This window comes from Mastomys coucha, unplaced genomic scaffold (genome assembly GCF_008632895.1).
Source record: "Mastomys coucha isolate ucsf_1 unplaced genomic scaffold, UCSF_Mcou_1 pScaffold23, whole genome shotgun sequence".
NCBI classification, from domain to species: Eukaryota; Metazoa; Chordata; class Mammalia; order Rodentia; family Muridae; genus Mastomys; species Mastomys coucha.
This window is the reverse complement of record NW_022196906.1, coordinates 50389901-50410741: the sequence shown is the minus strand read 5'-3', so window position 1 is coordinate 50410741 and position 20841 is coordinate 50389901. Positions and strand designations below refer to the sequence as shown.

At 43.0% G+C, this 20841-nt stretch overlaps 1 protein-coding gene across 2 annotated transcripts in view; it reads left to right on the top strand.

The window, feature by feature from the left end:
* Positions 1–2025: 2025 nt before the first annotated feature.
* The window catches only part of Snupn (snurportin 1), a 28685-nt gene continuing 9869 nt past the window's right edge, over positions 2026–20841 (top strand). The window contains exons 1-5 of one of the 2 annotated variants that reach the window (XM_031345026.1): positions 2026–2114; positions 6235–6397; positions 10362–10509; positions 17946–18050; positions 18283–18379. In XM_031345026.1, the coding sequence (XP_031200886.1) occupies positions 6240–6397; positions 10362–10509; positions 17946–18050; positions 18283–18379 (508 nt within the window). In that variant the 5' untranslated portion in view covers positions 2026–2114; positions 6235–6239. The other variant, XM_031345025.1, reaches the window with a different exon arrangement.

Below are 20841 nucleotides of genomic sequence, written 5' to 3'. Positions count from 1 at the left end.
CCAGATGGAAATCATTGACTTAGTTTAGGGTTGGGGTCACTTGGGTCATCTCAGGCTGGCAGGTGATTTTAACCTTCAGTCTAACTTGCTCCCTTACCCCCCAGTACAAGACAGGGTTGGTCGGGCTCACTTGAAATGCAAAGTATGGAGTAGGAAAGGGATGTAACTCTTGTGATAGGCTCCAGGCTACATATTATAATTTCCCCAATTTTATATATGTCAAGGCTGAAGCCAGGTTTGGTAGTATGTACCTGTAATCCTGGCTATTGGGATGTGAAGGCAGGAAGGCTGCTGAGAGTTTGAGGCCAGCTTGGCTTGTTTAAGCAATTTTGAGGTCACCATAGGCTACAGAGCCAGATCCTCTCTCAAAACAAAAAGGCTAAAGCTGGGCGGGTTCAATCACTTTCAGTTAGAATTTTCTTTAAGTTTTTTTTTTCTATTTTAAGATTTTACACACACACACACACACACACACACACACACACACACACACACACACACACACACACACACACGCTCTATCTGCATGTACACTTGCATGCCAGAAGAGGGCATCAGATTCCATTATAGATGGTTGAGAACTCACAGAGTCATTCAGAAAATTGGTCAGTTCAAGTAGGCACTGGCAGCATGTGTGAGTGGCACGTTGGTGTGGTAAGTCTGGCCCTGTCTACTTTGGAGTACTCTCTCAGCAGCAAGCTCTAACTTCTTTCGACGGACCCAGGACTCTGGCTTTGTAGTTGTTACCCACGGAGGCCAGTCTTGGGGGTCTCGGATTTGGACATATTTCTGTCATTGTATTCCAGGCAATCTGGCTGGAACTCATGTGGAACATAATAAACAAACCAACGAACAAACAAATAAGAAACATAAGCAAACAAACATTTATATGAGTACACTGTAGCTGTCTTGAGACACACCAGAAGAGGGCATTGGATCCCATTATAGATGGTTGTGAGCCACCATGTGGTTGCTGGGAATTGAACTCAGGACCTCTGGAAGAACAGTCAGTGCTCTTAACCAATGAGCCATCTCTTCAACCCCTCCTGTTATTTTTATACATGTGTATTTTATCACTTCTTTTTGAGACAGGAACTCAGATATCTGCCTGCCTCTGTCTGCCGAGTGCTAGGGTTAAAGATCACCACCACCAACCTGGCCAAATTACTGCCCCCACTCCCGGACCCCCGCCCCTCACGGGGCTCCTGGTTTTCCAGGAACTCTGTAGACCAGGCTGCCCTCTAATTTAGAGATGACTGTCTCTGCCTCCTGAATGCTGGAATTAAAGGTATGCGGTAACACTACCACCCGGTCCTGCTTTCACCCCCTGATGTTGGCCTTACTGGGAAATGCCATTGCAAGTTTAGAGCATGCTATGCAAACAATTTGCTGAGCTACATCCCTAGCCAAACTCCGGTTTATTGAGGTGTTAGAAGTAACGCATCTAGTTTACATTATAAAGCATTAAGTAAGTAGCAAGTCCTGTTTTCATTTTACATCCTAGCAGTCTTACCCTGCAAACACGGTTTATGGGTTTGACTAGGGTCTCTTAAATCCCAGCGGCTTGATCCACTTATGTAGCTACTTTCACACAGGACTAAGTGCAGCACTCAAGGGCTGAACGCTACCTATCAGGAATTGAGCCAGGTCCCTTTCCACGTCGTGTTACAAGGGCGAATGGGGAAAGAACGTCTATTAGTTCGAAACTTGAAAGTCTTTCAGAAAATCGCACAAGCAAAGACAAAGGGCTGTCGGTGCAACTCTAGATCTTGGGCAGACCCGGGGAGGTGGCGGCCATGAAATCACAGTTTTGTCGGCGAAAGGACCTGGAGCAAGTTTGCAATCAGTATCGAAGCCTCCGCACCACTGACAATTTCGCTTAGAAACCCGAACAAACCCTAAACCAAATCTGGAAGCCCCTCCCCGGTGAGAAGAGCCCCTCAGCGCAGAGCGGAAGTAATGGCCTGCCTCGACTCAACTCCCGCGATGCACCACGGTAGGCGGAGCCGGAAGTTCCGCGTGCAAGCCCGAGGGGCGTGCCTAACTCCGCTAGGGCACCTAATTGGTCAGTCCGCGTAGGCACTGGCGGCGTGCGCGAGTGGTACCTTGGTGCGGTAAGTCTGGCCCTGTTTACTTTGGAGTTCTCTCTCAGCCGCAAGCTCTAACTTCTTCTCACGGACTCAGGACTCTGGCTTCGTAGCCGCTACCTGGGGAGGCGCCAGTCTTGGGGGTCTCGGATTTGACCATGTTTTTATCGTCGTATTATAGGCAGTCTGGCCTGAACTCATGAGGAACATTAATGTGTGACAGTGAAAATTCTGTAACTGAGAGTCAGACGGCTCCATTGCTAGAGAGAGACAGTGGCGGTGAGGACGGCAGAGTTCACGGACGCGTGGTGGGAGCATCTGTAGGGCTGGAGAAGAGGATTGGGTGGGCCTGACACTTAGGAGTTCTTTCGCTCCTTTCCTCGGCCTCCTGTCTTGCTGCCATTGCAGGTGTATGCCACGTAGGGTACCGTTAGGGACCGTTTCAATGGCATGCTATTCAGAATACCTTGAGGGGGAAGCTCAGTAATTATCTACTGAATACTCCCGGTTATATCACAAACACTCTGATGCACACCTTAAATTCACACTGATAATAAGTCACTTTTAATAATTTTTTTTAGAAACTATTCTTAGCCGGGCGTGGTGGTGCACGTCTTTAATCTCAGCTCTCAGAAGGCAGGCAGATCTCTATGAGTTCGAGGCCAGCCTGGTCTACAAGAAGAGTTCCAGGACAGCCAGGGATGTTACACAGAAAACCTGTTCTGAAAAAAACAACAACAACAAAAACCAGGAAAAAAAATATTTTTAATGTCTTGAGGATAGAGGAATGCAACTTTGTTCTTTTTCTCCTGGGTTTCAGACCCAAGGCTTGGTGCAAATATGGTGCGCACTTTACCAACTGAGGAATAGCACCACCCCTTATTCTATTTGTTTATTTTCCTTCGTCATGTACGCATATGTGTATGTGTGTTTTGCCTGCATGTCTGTGCACCACATGGGTGCAGTGTTGGGAAGAAAGTCAGAAGAGGGTTCCCGTTCCCTGGAACTGGTTTACAGGTGGTCATGAATCACCATGTGGAACCCAGGTCCTCTGGAAGAGCAACCAGTACTGTTTTGTTTTGTTTTTTGCTTTTTTTTTTTTTCCCCAAAACAGGGTTTCTCTGTGTAGCCCTGGCTGTCCTGGAACTCACAACTCACTCTGTAGACCAGGCTGGCCTCGATTCACCTGTCTCTGCCTCCCAAGTGCTTGGATTAAAGGCATGCACCACCACTGCCTGGTGAAACCAGTACTCTTAACCTAAAGGCTGCACCATCTCTCCAGTACCCTTCCACCCTATGTCCTATCCTGTCCTGCCCTGTCTTACAAATGGAAACAGTCGATAGCAATGTAAAGATACTTCCCACTGCAGAACTGTATATTTGAATGGTTAAGATGGTGAGTCCATGTTTACTGACCTCACTCCATCCCCAAATCAATCAAAACCAAGCACCGTCACTGAGCTACAAAGCCAGCTGCTCAGCTACATTGATGGTCTGTATTATAGAACTGGGAGTTGGACCTAGGGACATCGCACATGCAGTGGAAACACTCCTCTATTGAGTTATAATTCCAGCTACTCCCTTTAAAAAAAGATTTAGTTTATTATGTGCCTACCTATGTGTATGTGGACCATGTGCTTGTCTGGTGCTCACAGAGGCCAGGAGAGGCTGTCAGATTTGTTGTGAGCCACTGTATTGGTGCCGGGAGTTGAACCTAGTTCCTCTGTAGGAGTGGCAAGTGCTCCTAGGCTCTGAGCCATTCCTCCAGCCTGTTTGGTTTTTTGGAGGCAGGTTCTCAGTAGACCCACACATACCTAGAATTCCCTATGTATCTGAGACTGGCCTTGAATTACTGATTTTCCTTTCCTTGTCATCCCCCATGATTCCCCCCAGTGCTGGGATTTAGGTGTTGGTGATCCTGGTTCCAACCTGTTTTCTTTTTCTTCCTGAGATAAGTAACGTCTTGCCAGGTTAGCAGGCTGGTTGTGAGCTTACTCTGAAGCCCAGCCAGGCCTTTAACTTGTCATCCTCCTTCCTTATCCTGTGGAGTAGCTGAGGTTATGAGATTATAGACATGATTACCACATTTTTGTTGTTGTTTTAGAACAGGGTCTCTCTAATGTATTTCTGACTGACTTGGAGCTCATTGTATAAACCAGCCTGGCCTTCAATTTGCAGTGATCCTTCTGTGTGCTCTGGTTATATGAACATACTCGGCTGGACAACTTTTGGGAACTGGTTCTTCTCTCACTATGTGGATCCTAGGGCTCAGACTTAGGTCCTCAGACTTGGCAGCAAATGCCTTTACCTTCTGGGCTATCACACTGGCCCCTGCTGAATATTTGCAAAAGTATTAATTGGCTATTTGTGTTTGTTCTTTTGAGTACTAGCCATTTCATTAGGTCATGAATTTGTTGGAGGGGATTTGTCCGTTTTGGGTTTGGTGGTGTCTTAGTTAGGGTTTTACTGCTGTGAACAGACACCATGATCAAGGCAACTCTTATAAGGACAACATTTAACTGGCTAGCTTACAGGTTCAAAGGTTCAGCCCATTATCATCAAGGCAGGAACATGGCAGCAACCAGGCAGGCATGGTACAGGAGGAGCTGAGAGTTCTACATCTTCATCTGCAGGCTGCTAGCAGAATATGATTTCCAGGCAGCTAGGATGAAGGTCTTAAAGCCCATACCTTCAGTGACACACCTACTCCAACAGGGCCACATCCTCTAATAGTGCCACTCCCTGGGGTGAGCATACACAAACCACCACAGGTGATTAATTTTTTCTTTTTCTTTTTTTTGGTCTTTGGAGACAAGGTTTCTCTGTATAGCCCTGGCTATCCTGGAACTCACTTTGTAGACCAGGCTGGCCTCGAACTCAGCAATCTACCTGCTTCTGCCTCCCTAGTGCTGAGATTAAAGGTGTGTGCCACCACTGCCCAGCATTTTTTTTTTTTTAGCTCTTTATATATGAATGGATTTCTATTCTGTTCTGTAGGTTGTTTTTTCACTCTGCTGATAGTTTCACATGATTTTTAATTTCATGTAGTCCCACTTGTTGACTCAGAAAATTGTTGCCTATAAATAGAACCTGAAGTGTATTCCCTATCTTTTCCTCTAGAAGTTTCAACATTTCAGGTTTTAAAATTAAGGTCTTTGATCCATTTTGGGGTGGCAGGAAAATGATGTGAATGAATTCACCTTTCTGTAGATACCAAGTTTTTGTCAGTGTGGTTCTTTTCCTCTCCACTCACCTGTGTATGTTTTGATGCCTTTGTCAAACATTAGGTAGACGTGTCTGTGTAGGTTTATTTCTGGCTCCTCTGTTTCACTCATCTACATGTTTGTTTTTGTGCCAGAATCATCCCGTCTGCCGCTGTAGCTCTGTAGGATATTGTGAGGTCAGATGTTGTGATATTTCCAGCAGCGTTTTCTCAGTTTGGGGTAGCCTTGACTATATGTGGTCTTTGTGTTTGTATAGAGTTTTGAAATCTTTTTCTAGTTCTGTAAATAGTTTTATTGGAATTTGGGGTGAATTTTCATGAGAATAATATTAAATTTATAAATTACTTACACAGTTCCACCTGCTTCTGTCTTCCAAGTGTTGGGATTAGAGGGGTGAGGTACCATACCTGGCTCCTAGGTCATTTCTTTCTTTTTTTTTTTTTTTTCCTTTCCTTTTTTAAGATTATATCTTTAATCCCAGCACTGGGGGGGGGGGGCAGAGGCAGGGGAGGCTCTGTGAGGTTGAAGGCAGCAGGGTTACATGGTAAATCTCTGCCTCAAAAAGAAAACACAAAATGTCTTTATCAGAGTTATGCTTGTTATTAAGTGATGGCTCATTAGAACTATTTTAGGAGGAAAATTCAGTTGTTGAGTTGTTTCACTGGGTGTCAGGGGTGTCTCATTGAATTGAAAAGTAGAAAAAGAGTCAATCAAAGAGTGACATTGTTCTCTCAGCTGTTTACCTTTATTGAAGTACTGCTAGAAAATAACATTATTATTGCTAATGTATAACTCCTTCCCTCCACAAAAAGAACTAATTTTTGGTTAAGTGAATTTTTTTTTTGTTTTTTAATTACATCATAACTGCCCATTATCATGGGATGAAGTGAATTAATAAGCCATTTTCTTTGTTTACTTTATAGGAAAGATGGAAGAACTGAGCCAAGCCCTAGCTACTAGCTTTTCTGTGTCTCAAGAACTGAACAGCACAGCTGCCCCCCACCCTCGCCTGTCCCAGTACAAGTCCAAGTACAGCTCCTTGGAGCAGAGCGAGCGGCGGCGCCAGCTGCTGGAGCTACAGAAATCGTAAGGGTGCCCTGACTCCTTGGCTTTCCTTATGCTGGGGGCTGTAAATTGTTCACAGGCAGCTAGACTTGTCTCCTCAGAGCCCCCTTCACAGGAGAGGTCATTTCCTGTCCACAAGGTTGGGTGGGTAAATTCTGTCACAGGTAATTATCTTTTGTCCCTACATTTTATGAAAGTAAGGGGAGAAACGGTGAACTTCTGAAGCACACCTCAGTAATATGGTTAAACGTTTCTGTTTTTCTTGGCAGTTTGGGGACTTATGAAAGCCAAGCCTAGACGTCCCCTCCCCCATTCTCTGGTGGCTCATGTGTGGCTTCTCACTCACTGTGACGATGGTCTTGGTATGCCCTTCCCATCCGCCTTCAGCTCAGATGTTTCTCTAGTGCCCTTGGGATTCAAGTTCATTCCATAGGGAATCAGCAGAAATGGTTCCCATATACAGAACTCTAAATGCCCAATGAACAAACAGGAGTAAATCAAGATAGGCATGTTTTAGGCTGCCTTCTCTGAAGGCCAGTCGTTTGTTCTCAATGTATCTTTAGCCTCTTTGGGGTCAGAAGTGAAGGAATGGGAATTAGAAAAAACTAGCCACTGCTGGACTACTTTCATGGTCTGGACTTTGTGAGGTACTCTGTCAGTAGATGAGTTTAACAGATAGTTTCTTTTAAGTGCTCAATTGTTTGCTGATTATAATCCCATCTCATCCCAATTCAGTCCTTTCTTCTGTTCCCTACCTCCTTCCTTTTCTTTTTGCTTTTTCTTGACAGGGTTTCTCTGTGTAGCCCTGGCTGTCCTAGAACTCACTCTATAGACCAGGCTGGCCTTGAACTCAGAAATCCGCCTGCCTCTGCCTCCCAAGTGCTGGGATTAAAGGCATGTGCCACCACTGGCCAGCTTCTTCTCTGTTTTCTTTTCTTTTTTTTAAAGATTTATTTATCTATTTTATTTTTTATTTTTTATTTTTTTATTTTTGGTTTTTTGAGACAGGGTTTCTCTGTGTAGCCTTGGCTGTCCTGGAACTCACTCTGTAGACTAGGCTGGCCTCGAACTCAGAAATCCACCTGCCTCTGCCTCCCAAGTGCTGGGAAGATTTATTTGTTTATTATATGTAATTACATTGTAGCTGTCTTCAGGCGTACCAGAAGAGGGTGTGAGATCTTGTTATGGATGGTTGTGAGCCACCATGTGGTTTCTGGGATTTGAACTCAGGATCCCTGGAAGAGCAGTCAGTGCTCTTAACCACTGAGCCATCTCTCCACCTCCTTCTTCCCTGTTTTCAATTGTAATTTATTATTTTCAAATAGGTAACACATTCATATGGCTCAAAATACATGGAAAAGTGTATGGTTAAAAACGCCTCTTCCTGGTCTAGTTCCTCCCATTCCTCACGTACCCTTGCAAAGCAATCTTGTACAGATAGAAGTGTCTATTTATATACAACCTTATCTTATCAATTAAAGAATTTAGGCCAATGAGTTACCTGAATAGGTAAAGATGCCTGCTGCCAAGCCTATTGGTCTGAGTCCATCCCAAGGACCCACATGGTCGAAGGAGAAAACTGATTCCAAGTTATCCTCTGATCTCTTTATGTGCCCATGACACATGTATACCTACACACATACACATAAAGTCTTGCACACAAAATAGATAAAATATAGTCACTTAAAAAATTCAATTAGCAGTGTACTACATCTACTTTATCTGTATGTTTCCTTAATAGTCTCTTATTCGTCTCTTTCTTATTTATTTATTTATTTATTTATTTATTTATTTATTTATTTATTTATTTGAGATTGAGTCTCAGGGCTTGAGAGAAGACTCAGTATATAAAGTTCTTATATAAGGACCTCAATTTAGATTCCCAGGATCCAGTAAAACATGATTATGGCAGTAAGCATCTATAAATTCAGTGCTGTGTAGGGCAGAGATTGGTGCTCCCTGAAGCTTCCTGGTCTACCAGTCTCGCTGAAACAGCTACCTCTAACCTCAACAAGACACTGTTTCAAAAACAGGAAGGAGAGAGACTCCTGACATTAGCCTTCAGCTTACACACTTACACACACACACACACACACACACACACACACACACACACACACACACACGCTCATACACAAAAAGAAGCCATGTTGGTTTTAGTGTCTGTTGTTTTTTATTCTAGATTTTAAAATTTATTTTATGTATCTGAGTGCTCTATCTGCATGTATACCTTCGTGCCAGAAGAGAACATCAGATCCCATTACAGATGGTTGCTGGGAATTGAACTCAGGACCTCTGGAAGAGCAAGCAGTGCCCTTAACCTCTGAGCCATCTCTCCAGCCCAAATATGCTGTTTTTAATATATAGAACTGGGCATGCTGATGTACATCTATAACCCAGCATGAAGGGAAAGGTAGAGATAGGGGGATTAACAGTCAAATGTTGGGGCTGGAGAGATGGTTTAGTTGTTAAAAGTGCTTGCTGTTCTTTCAGAGGAACCAAATCCAGTTCCTAGCACCATGTCACATAGCTCATAATCACCTGTAACTCCCACACCTAGAACAGTGGTTCGCAACTTTCCTAATGTTATATCTCTTTAATACATAAAATTATTTTGTTGCTACTTCATAATTGTAATTTTGCTATTGTTATGGATCATAATGTAAATATCTATGTTTTCTGATAGTCTTAGGTGACTCCTGTGAAAGGGTCATTCACCTCTCAAGGGATCATGACCCACAGGTTGAGGAGAACTGCTGATCTAGAGGATCTGTTGCCCTCTTCTGGCCTCCATAGGGAACTGCACACATATGTACATACACATGCACATAGAAAATGTCATACTGGGCTAATAGAGAATTTGAGGCTATCCTATGCTAGTTGAGACTGTCTGCGCAAAACAAAAGCTTGGATATTGTGATGAATGCCTATAATCCCAGCATTCAGTTGTCAGAAGTGGGAGGACCCCTGTGAGTTCCACACCAGCCTGGTCTACATTACAAGTTCTGGACAGCCAGGAATACATAGTGAGACCTTGTCTCAAAAAAATAAGAAAACAAAACAAAAGGCTGTGGCTGGAGGGCAGAGAAGTTCAGAGCCTGCCTTGGTTACAGGTTGCTCTGAGCAAGTAAGTGAAACCGGATCTAATGAATAACTAAATAAAAACCAAGAGAGGATGGGGGATGCACAGCCATGTAGAGTACCAACCTCAAAGGCATTAGCACAAGCCTCTAAATTTAAATCTCACGCTGGGGTGAAGTGGATGTGGAAGGAAAGAGATTTAAAAAAAAAAAAAAGGAAATGAGTTAAAGATGGTGCCTTTTTTCCTTTCTGTTTTCCTTAAAGACAGGGTCTCACTACATAACTCTCCTAGAACCAGGTTGGTCTTGGACTCTCAGAGATCTATCTGCGTCTGCCTTCTCAGCGCTGGGGTCAAGGATGAGTACTACTATACCAGGATAGATGTCAAGTCTTAAGCCAAGAGACCTCTTTTGAAGGTCAAACAGGAAAAGGCTGAGTTTTGAGGCTTGGTGTGTTTACTTCTTTTGTCAATGTGCTGTCTGATGTGGAAAGTCCAGAAGATGTTCTTCTTTTGGACTTCTCCCTACGTTTAGTGTTTCCTCCTTCAGTCTCTGGAGCCTTTGATGGGGGTGGCAGGCAGGAAATGTTACTTCTCCTCTGGAGTGCAGTGGGGTAATGTGGGTTCAGCAATCCAACTAGCAGGCCTTGGAAATTCCTTTAAAAATAAATATTTTACTTTAAACAAAATTAAGAAACTGAGGAGGGCTGAGTGTATGCAGAGGGAATTTCCTGATTAGGAATGATGAGGAGACAGTTACTAGTTTAACTTTGCAAAGGAAATTCTGTTTTTTCTTACCCACACTAGTATCTAAATTTGTCATCCTTGAATTGAGTGAAATCTGTCACATTGTGGGAAATCTTTTTATGGTATGTGTAGACCTGAGCCTATCTTTTTCTCTTCCAGCAAGCGGTTGGATTATGTGAACCATGCCAGGAGACTGGCCGAAGATGACTGGACAGGTATGGAGAGTGGGGAAGAGGAAAACAAGAAAGATGGAGAGGAAATGGACATAGACCCTGGCAAGAAGTTACCAAAACGCTATGCTAACCAAGTGAGTGATCCAGAGTATGCACCTTCTTTCCACATGCAGTCATACCACCAAAAATACATGCTGCTATAAGAAGAGGGCTGGCAAGCCTAGTGAATAAGGTCTCTGGGATATTTGAAGGGAGAATGGTGGTGACTTGGAAGCACTGATGAAGCTGGACCTAGCAGTGTATCATACTTTTAATCTCAGCACTTGGGAGGCAGAGGCAAGTGGATTTCTAAGAGATTGAGGCCAGCCTAATCTACATAATGAGTCTACAGCCAGGGCTATGTAGAGAGACCCTGTCTAAAACAAAACAAATGAAACAAACAAAACAAAACCCATTGCTGAAGTCTCTGGATAGTGGTTTGGAGTTACTAGTCCATCGAGCCTATGCTGTTAACCAGAGGCTATCAGCTCCATACAGAAAGCTCCTGAGCTCCTCCCACTGTAGTAACAGATACCACATTCTCATCATCATCCTTCATTCTTTTGGGCAGAGAATACATATAATCCGGAGCTTCGCATGTTCTAGGCAAATGTTCTGTCATTACTGACCTAGAATCTCAGACTCCTTGTCTTTTTTTGCCATTTTTTTGAGATAGGGTCTTTCTGTGTAGCCCTGGCTAGCCTTGAACTTATAGCAGTCCCTTCTTTTGTTCTAATTACAGGCCTGCACCATCATATCTGGCCTTTGATGTATTTTTTGGTTTAGACAGGGTTTCTCTGTCTAGTCCTGGCTGTCCTGGAACTCACTCTGTAGACCAGGCTGGCCTTGAACTCAGAAATCCGCCTGCTTCTGCCTCCCAAGTGCTGGGATTAAAAGCATATGCCACCACTTCCCTGCTATTTTTTTTTTTTTTTTTTTTAAGACAGAGTCTTGGCTGTCCTGGAATTAGAACTCACATGTTGACCAGATTTGTTTTGAACTCACAGATCAGTCTGCCTCTGCCTCCCAAGTGCTGAGATTAAAATGAGTGTGTTACCACACCAGGCTTTTTTTTAACTAGTCACTGCACAGTTGGCTTGGGTGGGGACTAGCCACTACCCTAGTGTCCTCTTCCCTTCCTTGGTTGACAGTCTTTCCCACACCCGGAGTGTTAGGAGGCCAGCCTTGACACCGTATACTGAAGTGGTAGCAGGCAGGAAGTACATCTTAATTACTTAATTACCTTAAATAAAGAGATCATGTGCAGAACAACCAGTTGATTAGGGTAATGGTGAACTGTGAACCAGCCAGTCACGATGACACACTCAATTAAATGCTCTATTTCGGCTGGTGGGACTGCAGGGGAAACAGGAAAGAGACTGTCCCAGGCAGTCCTGGTGTCAGAAGAGGAAAAGGCGTGGGTCTGCGTTAAAGCAGAGTCTTCCCTGTTGTAGTGTACTACTTTGTAGAATCTTGTCGCTTTCAGAACTTAGAAATACCTGTTTACCTGTTTTCCTCTTCCAAATATAGTACAGATAATACCTTCTATGACAAACTACACTTCCTTTTTGATTACTTGTGACAAGGTTTGGCTATACAGCTCAGGTTGGCCTTGAACTCATGATTTTTTTTTTTGGTGTTTTGAGACAGGGTTTCTCTGTGTAGTCCTGGCTGTCCTGGAACTCACTCTGTAGACCAGGCTGACCTCGAACTCAGAAATCCTCCTGCCTCTGCCTCCCAAGTGCTGGGATTAAAGGCGTGTGCCACCACTGCCCGGCCTGAATTCATGATTCTTGTGCTTCATACAGTTCAGTTCAGTTCAGGAACATTGAAAGACTTGCTACCAGGCTTCACTGTGATAGAGACCATAAATAGCCTCTATACTCCTAGAGTGAGCATAGAATATAACTTTTGCTATAAGAAAATAAATTTCAGGAGCGATGGCTCAGTGGTTGAGAGCACTGACTGCTCTTCCAGAGGACCTGGGTTCAATTCCCAGCACCTACATGGGAACTCACAACTGTCCTTTATTCCAAGATCTGACATGCAGGCAGAACACTGATGCACATAAAAAAAAAAAATTTAAAGAAAAGAAAAAGTTCCTGAGCTAGGTATGGTTGCCTCTACTTATAATAAATCCTGGCATTTAATAAATCCTTGGCCATGGATTGCCAAGGGTTCCAAGCCAAGCCAAAGCTACATAATAATCCAGATCAGCCTGATCTACAGTATGAAATTCAATTTCAAGAAAGAGAGAGAGGACTGTGCAACTGTCACCATTATTCAATTTTAGGACATTATCTTTCTGTTTGCAGTACTTTTACTGGCCATATTAATTTGTTTACAATCTCATATATGTATATAATGCTTACTCAGCCTTCACCCTGTCTTCTATCCCTCTCACCTTACAATTCCCCTTCTCCGTTCAATTCCCCTTCCCAAATCCATGTCTTTTTGTTTTGTGGCCTGCTGCATTTAACCAGGGTCATCCGTGTGTTGTCTGGATTTGAACCTATGCATTGGAGCCTGATGTTCATTCGTGGATGTGCATCTAAAAACATTGATTTCTCCCCTCCCAGAATCTATCTGTAGCCTCTAGTTCAGCTGGGAGGTGTAGGCTTTGTTGACAAGACCAGTCTTTTGTAGGCCCAGTGTAAGAAACTGTAGTTGCTATGAGTCCATGATTGCAATAGTTGGATTATACATATAAGACGGAGAAGAAAGCATTTTAGTTTGTGTTACTCTCTAGATGACTCTATGCATGGAGCCATGTACTGGGCAGGGCCATAAATTTGTTTTCCATAGTTGAGTAAGACCATTGATATCTTTTCTCTCCCAGTAGTTTGCATGGCAGTTTCTGGTGCTCTGAAAGTTAGCCAGAAGGGAGGAGGAAGCTCCATCTCAGTTCCAAGCTGATTCTTCTATTATCTTACAACTGAGACTGTATTATCTTTAGCAGTAATGTCTCTTTTTAAGATTCATTTTATTTGTATTTATTTATTTGAGTTTATGTGTCTCTCTGTGTGCATGTGTATATACATATCAGGGGTGACCACAGATGCCAAAAGAGGGTATCTGATTATCTGAAGCTAGAGCTATAGGTTGTTGTGAGCCGGTGGGACATGGGTGTTGGGAACTGGATTCTCTTCTTTTGATAGAGCAACAAGCACTCTTAACCACTGAGCCATCTCTCCAGGCACCAGCATTCAGTTCCTATTGTCTTGTTCCAGTTGCTCACTTTTTATTCGAGACCGTAGCCCAGGCTGGTTTTTAAGTTGCTATATAGCCAAGGATGATCTTGAATTCCAGATCCTTTAAATTTTTACTTCCAAGTGTAGAATTCTAAGTGTGCTTTACCCCCAAGCAATGGTGGCACACGCCTTTAATCCTAGCACTTGGGGAGGCAGAGCCATGTGGATTTCTGAGTTCGAGGCCAGCCTGGTCTACAGAGTGAGTTCCAGGACAGCCAGATCTACACAGAGAAACCATGTCTCGAAAAAAACCAAAAGAAAAAAAAAGAGTTTCATGGTTCATTTATGTTATAGTATTTATCATTCTGTGTGTTTATTGTCAACTAATATTCCATTAATGGGACATATTTACTCATTCTTCAATTAATGGCCTTTTGTGTTGCTTCTACTTTGTGATGATTATGAATGATTTTGATGATTACCATGGTTTTGTTTTGGTGTGTGTGTGTGTGTGTGTGTGTGTGTGTGTGTGTGTGTGTAGGGTGGCTTTTAATATGCTTACATTTTGATATGCTAAACATTTATATATACTCTTTAAGAAAATGTCTGTTCTATCCTTTACCATTTGTTTTCTTTGTGTTCAAGAATGTTTGATTTATTATTATTAGTGTGTGCCCGCGTGTGCACATGTGGTGGCGAGAGAACTTGCAGAGGCTTTTCCCCACTGCTCTGCACAGCGAGCACTTTAGCCCTGATTTCCTACCCTTCTCTTGTCCTCTCTTCTCCTTCCCTTTCAACTGTTAGCAGTGTTGGGAATTGAACCCAACGCTATAGACTTTGACAGGCAAGCATTCCCCACTGGGCTGTATCCCAGCCCCACTTGATTTGGGGGGATTTGGACCCTGTCAGTGGTGATTCAGCAAGCTAGAGCTGTAGCTCCCTGCTGCCCCAGTAGCCTGAGGAGTCCTTTTCAGAGCTCCACTCTAGTAAAGCCAGATTGTTGACTTTGTCTCAGAAAGGAATTTCAGGATAAGTCAGTGTGAAGCAATGTTATATTTTATTTTATTTTTAATGTTTTATTTATTTATTTGAATGTGTCCATGTGTATGTTGACTAGTTTTTATATCAATTTGACAGAAGCTAGCTCATCTGGGAGGAAGGGCTCTTAGTTGAGAAAATGCTTCCATAGGATTGGCTTGTAGGCAAGGCTGTAGGGCATCTTTTTGATTGATGACTGATATGGGCAATGCAACTCCTGGGCCGGTGGTCCAGTGTGCTATAAGGAAGCAGGCTGGGCAAGCTGTGAAAAGCAAGTCAGGAAGCAGCACTCTTCCATTATCTCTGCATCAGTGTCTCCTTCGGGTTCCTGCCCTACTTTGAGTTCCTGCCCCGACTTACTCAATGGAATTAGAAGTGAAGTAAACCCTGGGTCCTCTGGAAGAGCGGCTTATGCTCTTAACTACTGAGCCATCTCTCCAGATACAAGTTTTCTAATTTTTTTTTCTAAAGACAGGGTTTCTCTGTGTAGTCCTTGTTGTCCTGGAACTCACTTTGTAGACCAGGCTGGCCTTGAACTCAGAAATCTGCCTGCCTCTGCCTCCCAAGTGCTGGGATTAAAGGCATGCGCCACCACCGCCCACTCTCTAATTTTTAAAATATTTTATCATTTATTTTATTTTTTGTGCACACGTCTTTTGCTTACATGTATTTATATATGCATACCATGTGTATGTCTGGTGCCTGTGGAGGTCAAAAGAGGGTGTCAGAATCCCTAAAAAGGAAGTTATGAATGGTTATGAGCTACTGTGTAGGTGTGGAATCTGAACTTGGGTCCTCTGCAAGAACACAAGTACTCTTAATTGCTGAGCCATCTCTGCAGTCCTCATAAAAGGAATTTTAAACATAGACTTACTGGTGGGAGTTAACAGAAAGAGAGGAACTGATGGAGTTACCCTTCATTTCCTTTATGATAGCCATACATAGGATTTTGATGAGTTTTGATGTTATTGTCTTTAAGGAATTTCTAAAAGTTGTGGACAGAGGAACTTCCACCCCAAGTGCGCTCAAGAAGCGAGCCGGTCTACAGTATAACTGACAGATGGAAGGCATTCACTGGTGGCTTGGCATCTGTCCTAATTATCACCATCTGCATCCTACTTACCCCTCACCTCAAGGCCCCTTTCCTTATTTGCTTGCTGACTACCAGCATAACTAGTACATCCTGGTTTTACACCTCAGGAATGAATACTCATCTTGAGTCATGCTCAGACTTGACTGTCATTTCCCAAATCGACATGCCATGCATTACAATAAAAGATACCAAGAGGTTAAGAACAGTTAAGAACTTTAGCTGCTTTTCCAGGAGACCTAAATCAATTCCTAGCACCTACATGATTGCTCACAACAGTTTGTAACTCCAGTCTGAGGGAACTGATGCTCTTTCCAGCTCCTTGAACACCAGGCATGCACAAGATGCACAGACATACATGCAAGCAAATATCCACCTCTATAAAACAGAGTTTAAAAATTGCTAGGAGATTTAAATGAGATCACAGGGTAATTTCTGAGGCTTACAGAGCAGGATTATACTTTGTAATCAGAACTATAGATCACAGGGGCACAGGGAGTTAGGATATTGTAACTTTAAATAAAACTGAATAATCTTATTGTTTGTGAGAGTCCCAGAATATATTCAGAAGAGTAAGGTCCTATCTAAGGTATATGCCTAAGCCTAATGGATTGTTAACATTCTTTTTTTTTTTAGAGATTTATTTTATTATTATATGTAAGTACACTGTAGCTGACTTCAGACACCCCAGAAGAGGGCATCAGATCTCATTATAGATAGTTGTGAGCCACCATGTGGTTACTGGGATTTGAACTCAGGGCTTTTGGGAGGAGCAGTCAGTGCTCTTAACCGCTGAGCCATCTCTCCAGTTCCCGATTGTTAACATTCTTATGTGAACATATCTCTTTTTAAATTTACATTTCAAATGTTATCCCCTTTCCCAGTTTCCCCTCTGCAAGCTCCCTATCCCATCCCCCCCTTACCCTACCTCTATGAGGGCTCCCCACCTACCCACCTACCCACTCCTGCCTCACTGCCCTAGCATTCTTCTATGCTGGGGCATCAAGCCTTCACAGGACCAAGGGCCTCCCCTCCCACTGATGCCAGATAAGGCCCCTTTAGTCCTTCCCCTAACTCCTCCATTGGGGTCCCTGTGCTCAGTTCGATGGTTGGCTTTCCAATGGATGGCTGTGAGCATCCTATGTACAGCTACAGTGTACTCACATACATAAAATAAATAAATAAATAAATCTTTAAAAAATAAAAAGAGTGTGTGCACTCTAGTCCAAGAACAGTTTAAAAAAACAAAACAAAACAAAAAAACCCTAAAACCAAAAAACACTCAGATGTAAAATGAAGTAAGTAAATCTAAAAGAAACTTTAAAGTGTTTAATGTGGATGAAGAGCCCTTACAGCAAACATTGGCAATCATGCAAGAATTCTTTTTTTTTTTTTTTAATGTGACTATACCTATGTCTGCATGAGTTTCTGAGCACCTCATGCATGTAATATGCTGAAATTCTCCCTTCTCCCCTAGACAGGGATTGTCTGTGTAACTTTGACTGTGCTGAACTCACTCTATAGACCAGGCTGGTCTCGAACTCAAAGATCCACCCACCTCTCCTTCCCAGTGCTGGGATCAAAGATGTGAGCCACCACTGCCAGTTCAGGCCTGCATTCTTAACATTCTGGAGGTAGAGCCAAGAGGATCATAAGTTCAGAGTCATTTTCACCTACATAGTGAGCTTAAGGCCAGCCTTAACGATTTGAGATAACTTACTAAGTTGCCCAGGCAAGTTGTGAATTTGTCGTCCTGCCATCTGAGCTTCACAAGCAGCTGAGATTATACACCTATACCACCATGCCTACCTCCTGGTATCTTTTATTGTAATGCATGGCATGTCGATTTGGGAAATGACAGTCAAGTCTGAGCATGACTCAAGATGAGTATTCATTCCTGAGGTGTAAAACCAGGATGTACTAGTTATGCTGGTAGTCAGCAAGCAAATAAGGAAAGGGGCCTTGAGGTGAGGGGTAAGTAGGATGCAGATGGTGATAATTAGGACAGATGCCAAGCCACCAGTGAATGCCTTCCATCTGTCAGTTATACTGTAGACCGGCTTGCTTCTTGAGCGCACTTGGGGTGGAAGTTCCTCTGTCCTCAACTTTTATCAGTACTTGCATTATGTATATAGGATATGAATGTTTTTTTCTTGTAATGTTTGAATGGCACACTCCTGTTGATCTTTTAATGTCATTTTTGTCTTCCCAGTTGATGCTTTCTGAGTGGTTAATTGATGTCCCTTCAGATTTGGGGCAAGAATGGATTGTGGTTGTGTGTCCTGTTGGAAAAAGAGCCCTTATCGTGGCCTCCAGGGTGAGTAGCTGTTTCCTGCCTCTTATGCCTGCAAGCCTTGTATGTGATGAAAGGGATTGTCTACCTCCTTTTCATCTGCCATAGCAGCTGGGCCTGGAGTTCCTCCCAGTACTTTCCTCCTAGAAAAGTCTGTTGCCAGCCATCTTTGGGCTAATAACAACCTATAGAATGAAGAAGAAGAGTCAAGGATACCTGTGAATTACTAATGAGAGTGGTGGCTTTCTCCCTACAGGGTTCAACTAGTGCCTACACTAAGAGTGGCTACTGTGTCAATAGGTTTTCTTCCCTTCTGCCAGGAGGCAACAGGAGGAACTCAACAACAGCCAAAGGTACCTACATATGATATCTAGTTAATATGTTTTTTGGGTTTCCTCCTAACTATCTCTTTGGTGTTGAGGCTCAATCTCAAAGAATCTCTGAGGCTTCAGGGGCTAGTCAGCCAATTCAGTAGGTGAAAGTACTTTTTGAGAAGTCCGTATGACCTGAGTTTGACCCCTAAAACCTCCAGTGAAAGTTAAAGAGTTAACTCCAAAGAGTTGTCCTGTGGTCTCCACACAGGACATGTGTTGTAACACATGCCCATGCAGCGTACATAATAGTAAAACTTAAAATTACTCTACTACTAAACTACATCCATAGTCCCCGGTTTTTTGTTTGTTTGTTTGTTTTGTTTTGTCTTTTTCTTGAGATAATGTGAACCATGTGTCTTAGTTAGGGTTACTATTGTTCAGATGAAACACTATGTCCAAGAGCAAGTTCAAGAGGAAAGGGCTTATTTGCTTTACACTTCTGCATTATAGTTTATCATTTAAGGAAGGGAGGACAGGAACTCAAATGGGGCAAGAACCTGGAGGAAGGACCTGATGCAGAGGCCATGGAGGGTTGCTGCTCACAGGCTTGCTCAGCTTCCTTTTTTATAGAACCCAGGACCACCAGCCCAGGGATGACATCACCCAGAGTGGGCTGAGCCCTCCCCCATCAGTAACTAATTAAGAAAATGCTTGCCGGGCAGTGGTGGTACATGCCTTTAATCCTGGCATTTGGGAGGCAGAGGCAGGCAGATTTCTGAGTTTGAGGCCAGCCTGGTCTATAAAGTGAGTTCTAGGATAGCCAGGGCTACACAGAGAAACCCTGTCTCGAAAAACCAAAAAAAAAAAAAAAAAAAAAAAAAAAAAAAAAAAAAAAAAAAAAAAGAGAGAAAGAAAGAAAATGCTCTATAAGCTTGCCTACAGCCAGATCTTATGGAGGCATTTTTTAAATTGAGGTTCCTGCTTTTCTGATGACTTTAGCTTATATCAAGTTGACATAAAACTGTCCAGCACACCAGGTAACCCAAGCTGGCCCAAACCTCCTGATCTTCCTGCCTTAGCCTTCCCGTGCTAGGATTATAAACTGAGATTAAAATCATTATACCTAGTTACTAAGTTTTTATCATTTAAGAAAAGTGATTGATGATTGCCCAGGCTATCATCAAGCTTGTCATGTAGTCAAGACTTGAAATCTTTATCTTTTTTGATCTACTGCCCAAGTAGCAGGATTATATAGGCATATGCCATTATCCTTGGTTTATTTGCATTTTTTAAAAAAGTAGTACAAGGTGGTGTTTGCTTGGTTGGATATTTTTGTTTGGCTATTTGTGGTTTTTTTTTTTCAATTTTTTAAAAATATATTTTATTATTTTGTGTGTATGGATATTTTTTGTCTGCATGTATCTACACCATTTGCATTCAGTACCCCTGGAGGCCAGAAGAATTCACCAACCCTCTTCCCCCCAGCCTTAAAGTTATAAACTACTATGTGTTGCCATGTGGATGCTGGGAATTGAGCCAGGGTTCTCTGAAAGAACAGCCACTGCTCTGAACTTCTGAGCCATTGCTTCAGCAACATGGTTTTGTTAATGAGACAATCTCTTGTTGCACAGACTGGCCTTCAAGTTGCTCTGTAGCTAAGGATGATCTTAAACTTCTGATCCTTTTGTCTCTAGCTCCAAGGAGATCATAGGCACCTGTCACTATCCCTTGCTTTATGGGCTGAGTATTGAACCCATAATGCTTTGTGCTTACCAGACAAGAACTTTAACAGTGGAACTACATCCCTGACTCAATGTTTTCCTATTGTTTTTTTTTAACAGCTAGTCTGTTCAGTAGGTTTGAGGATAGAACAAAGTTCAAAACCCTCCAAATAGTCTCCATGGGAAAAAGCAAAAAACAAAGCAGGAATTTCAGTTGGTGGCAGGGAGAGTGGGATGTTTCTGGTGCCTCAGTCTGGGGCCATGAGAACTGAGTGAAGTCAGGAAGTTGGGGTAGACATCTGACATGTTTGGGTGGATTCCCTAATTAGTGGGTGTGCCCTTTGTCTTTGGCCTCTGTTCGGCACCTTGAAGATGATGGTCTGGAAGGGCTCAGTTCATAAGCAGTTGTACTGCACTGGTCTAGGGCCTCAATCCTTTAGTTGTAGGCAGGGCATGTTGGCCTGGTGATCTCAAGGGTGTCTGTCTAGAACACGAGGCTCTGTGCCCTTCTGCTATTTTGCATCCCAGGATGCTGATTGTCACAAACTTCTTTCCATCTTGACCTTCTCTGGTGTGCTAGCTAGGTGAGGCCTCTTTATCTTCCATGGGTGCTCCCTGGTCAAGTTGTCTGTTGCTTCTGGCCTTAGATGCAGGTGAGGTAGCTCCCCTTCCCCTTTGTTTTGTACAATCAGGCAGAGTTGGCATTTCTAAAATTCCAGATGGTTTTTTATAAAATATGAGCTGTCGCCGAGCAGTGGTGGCGCACATTTTTTTTTTTTT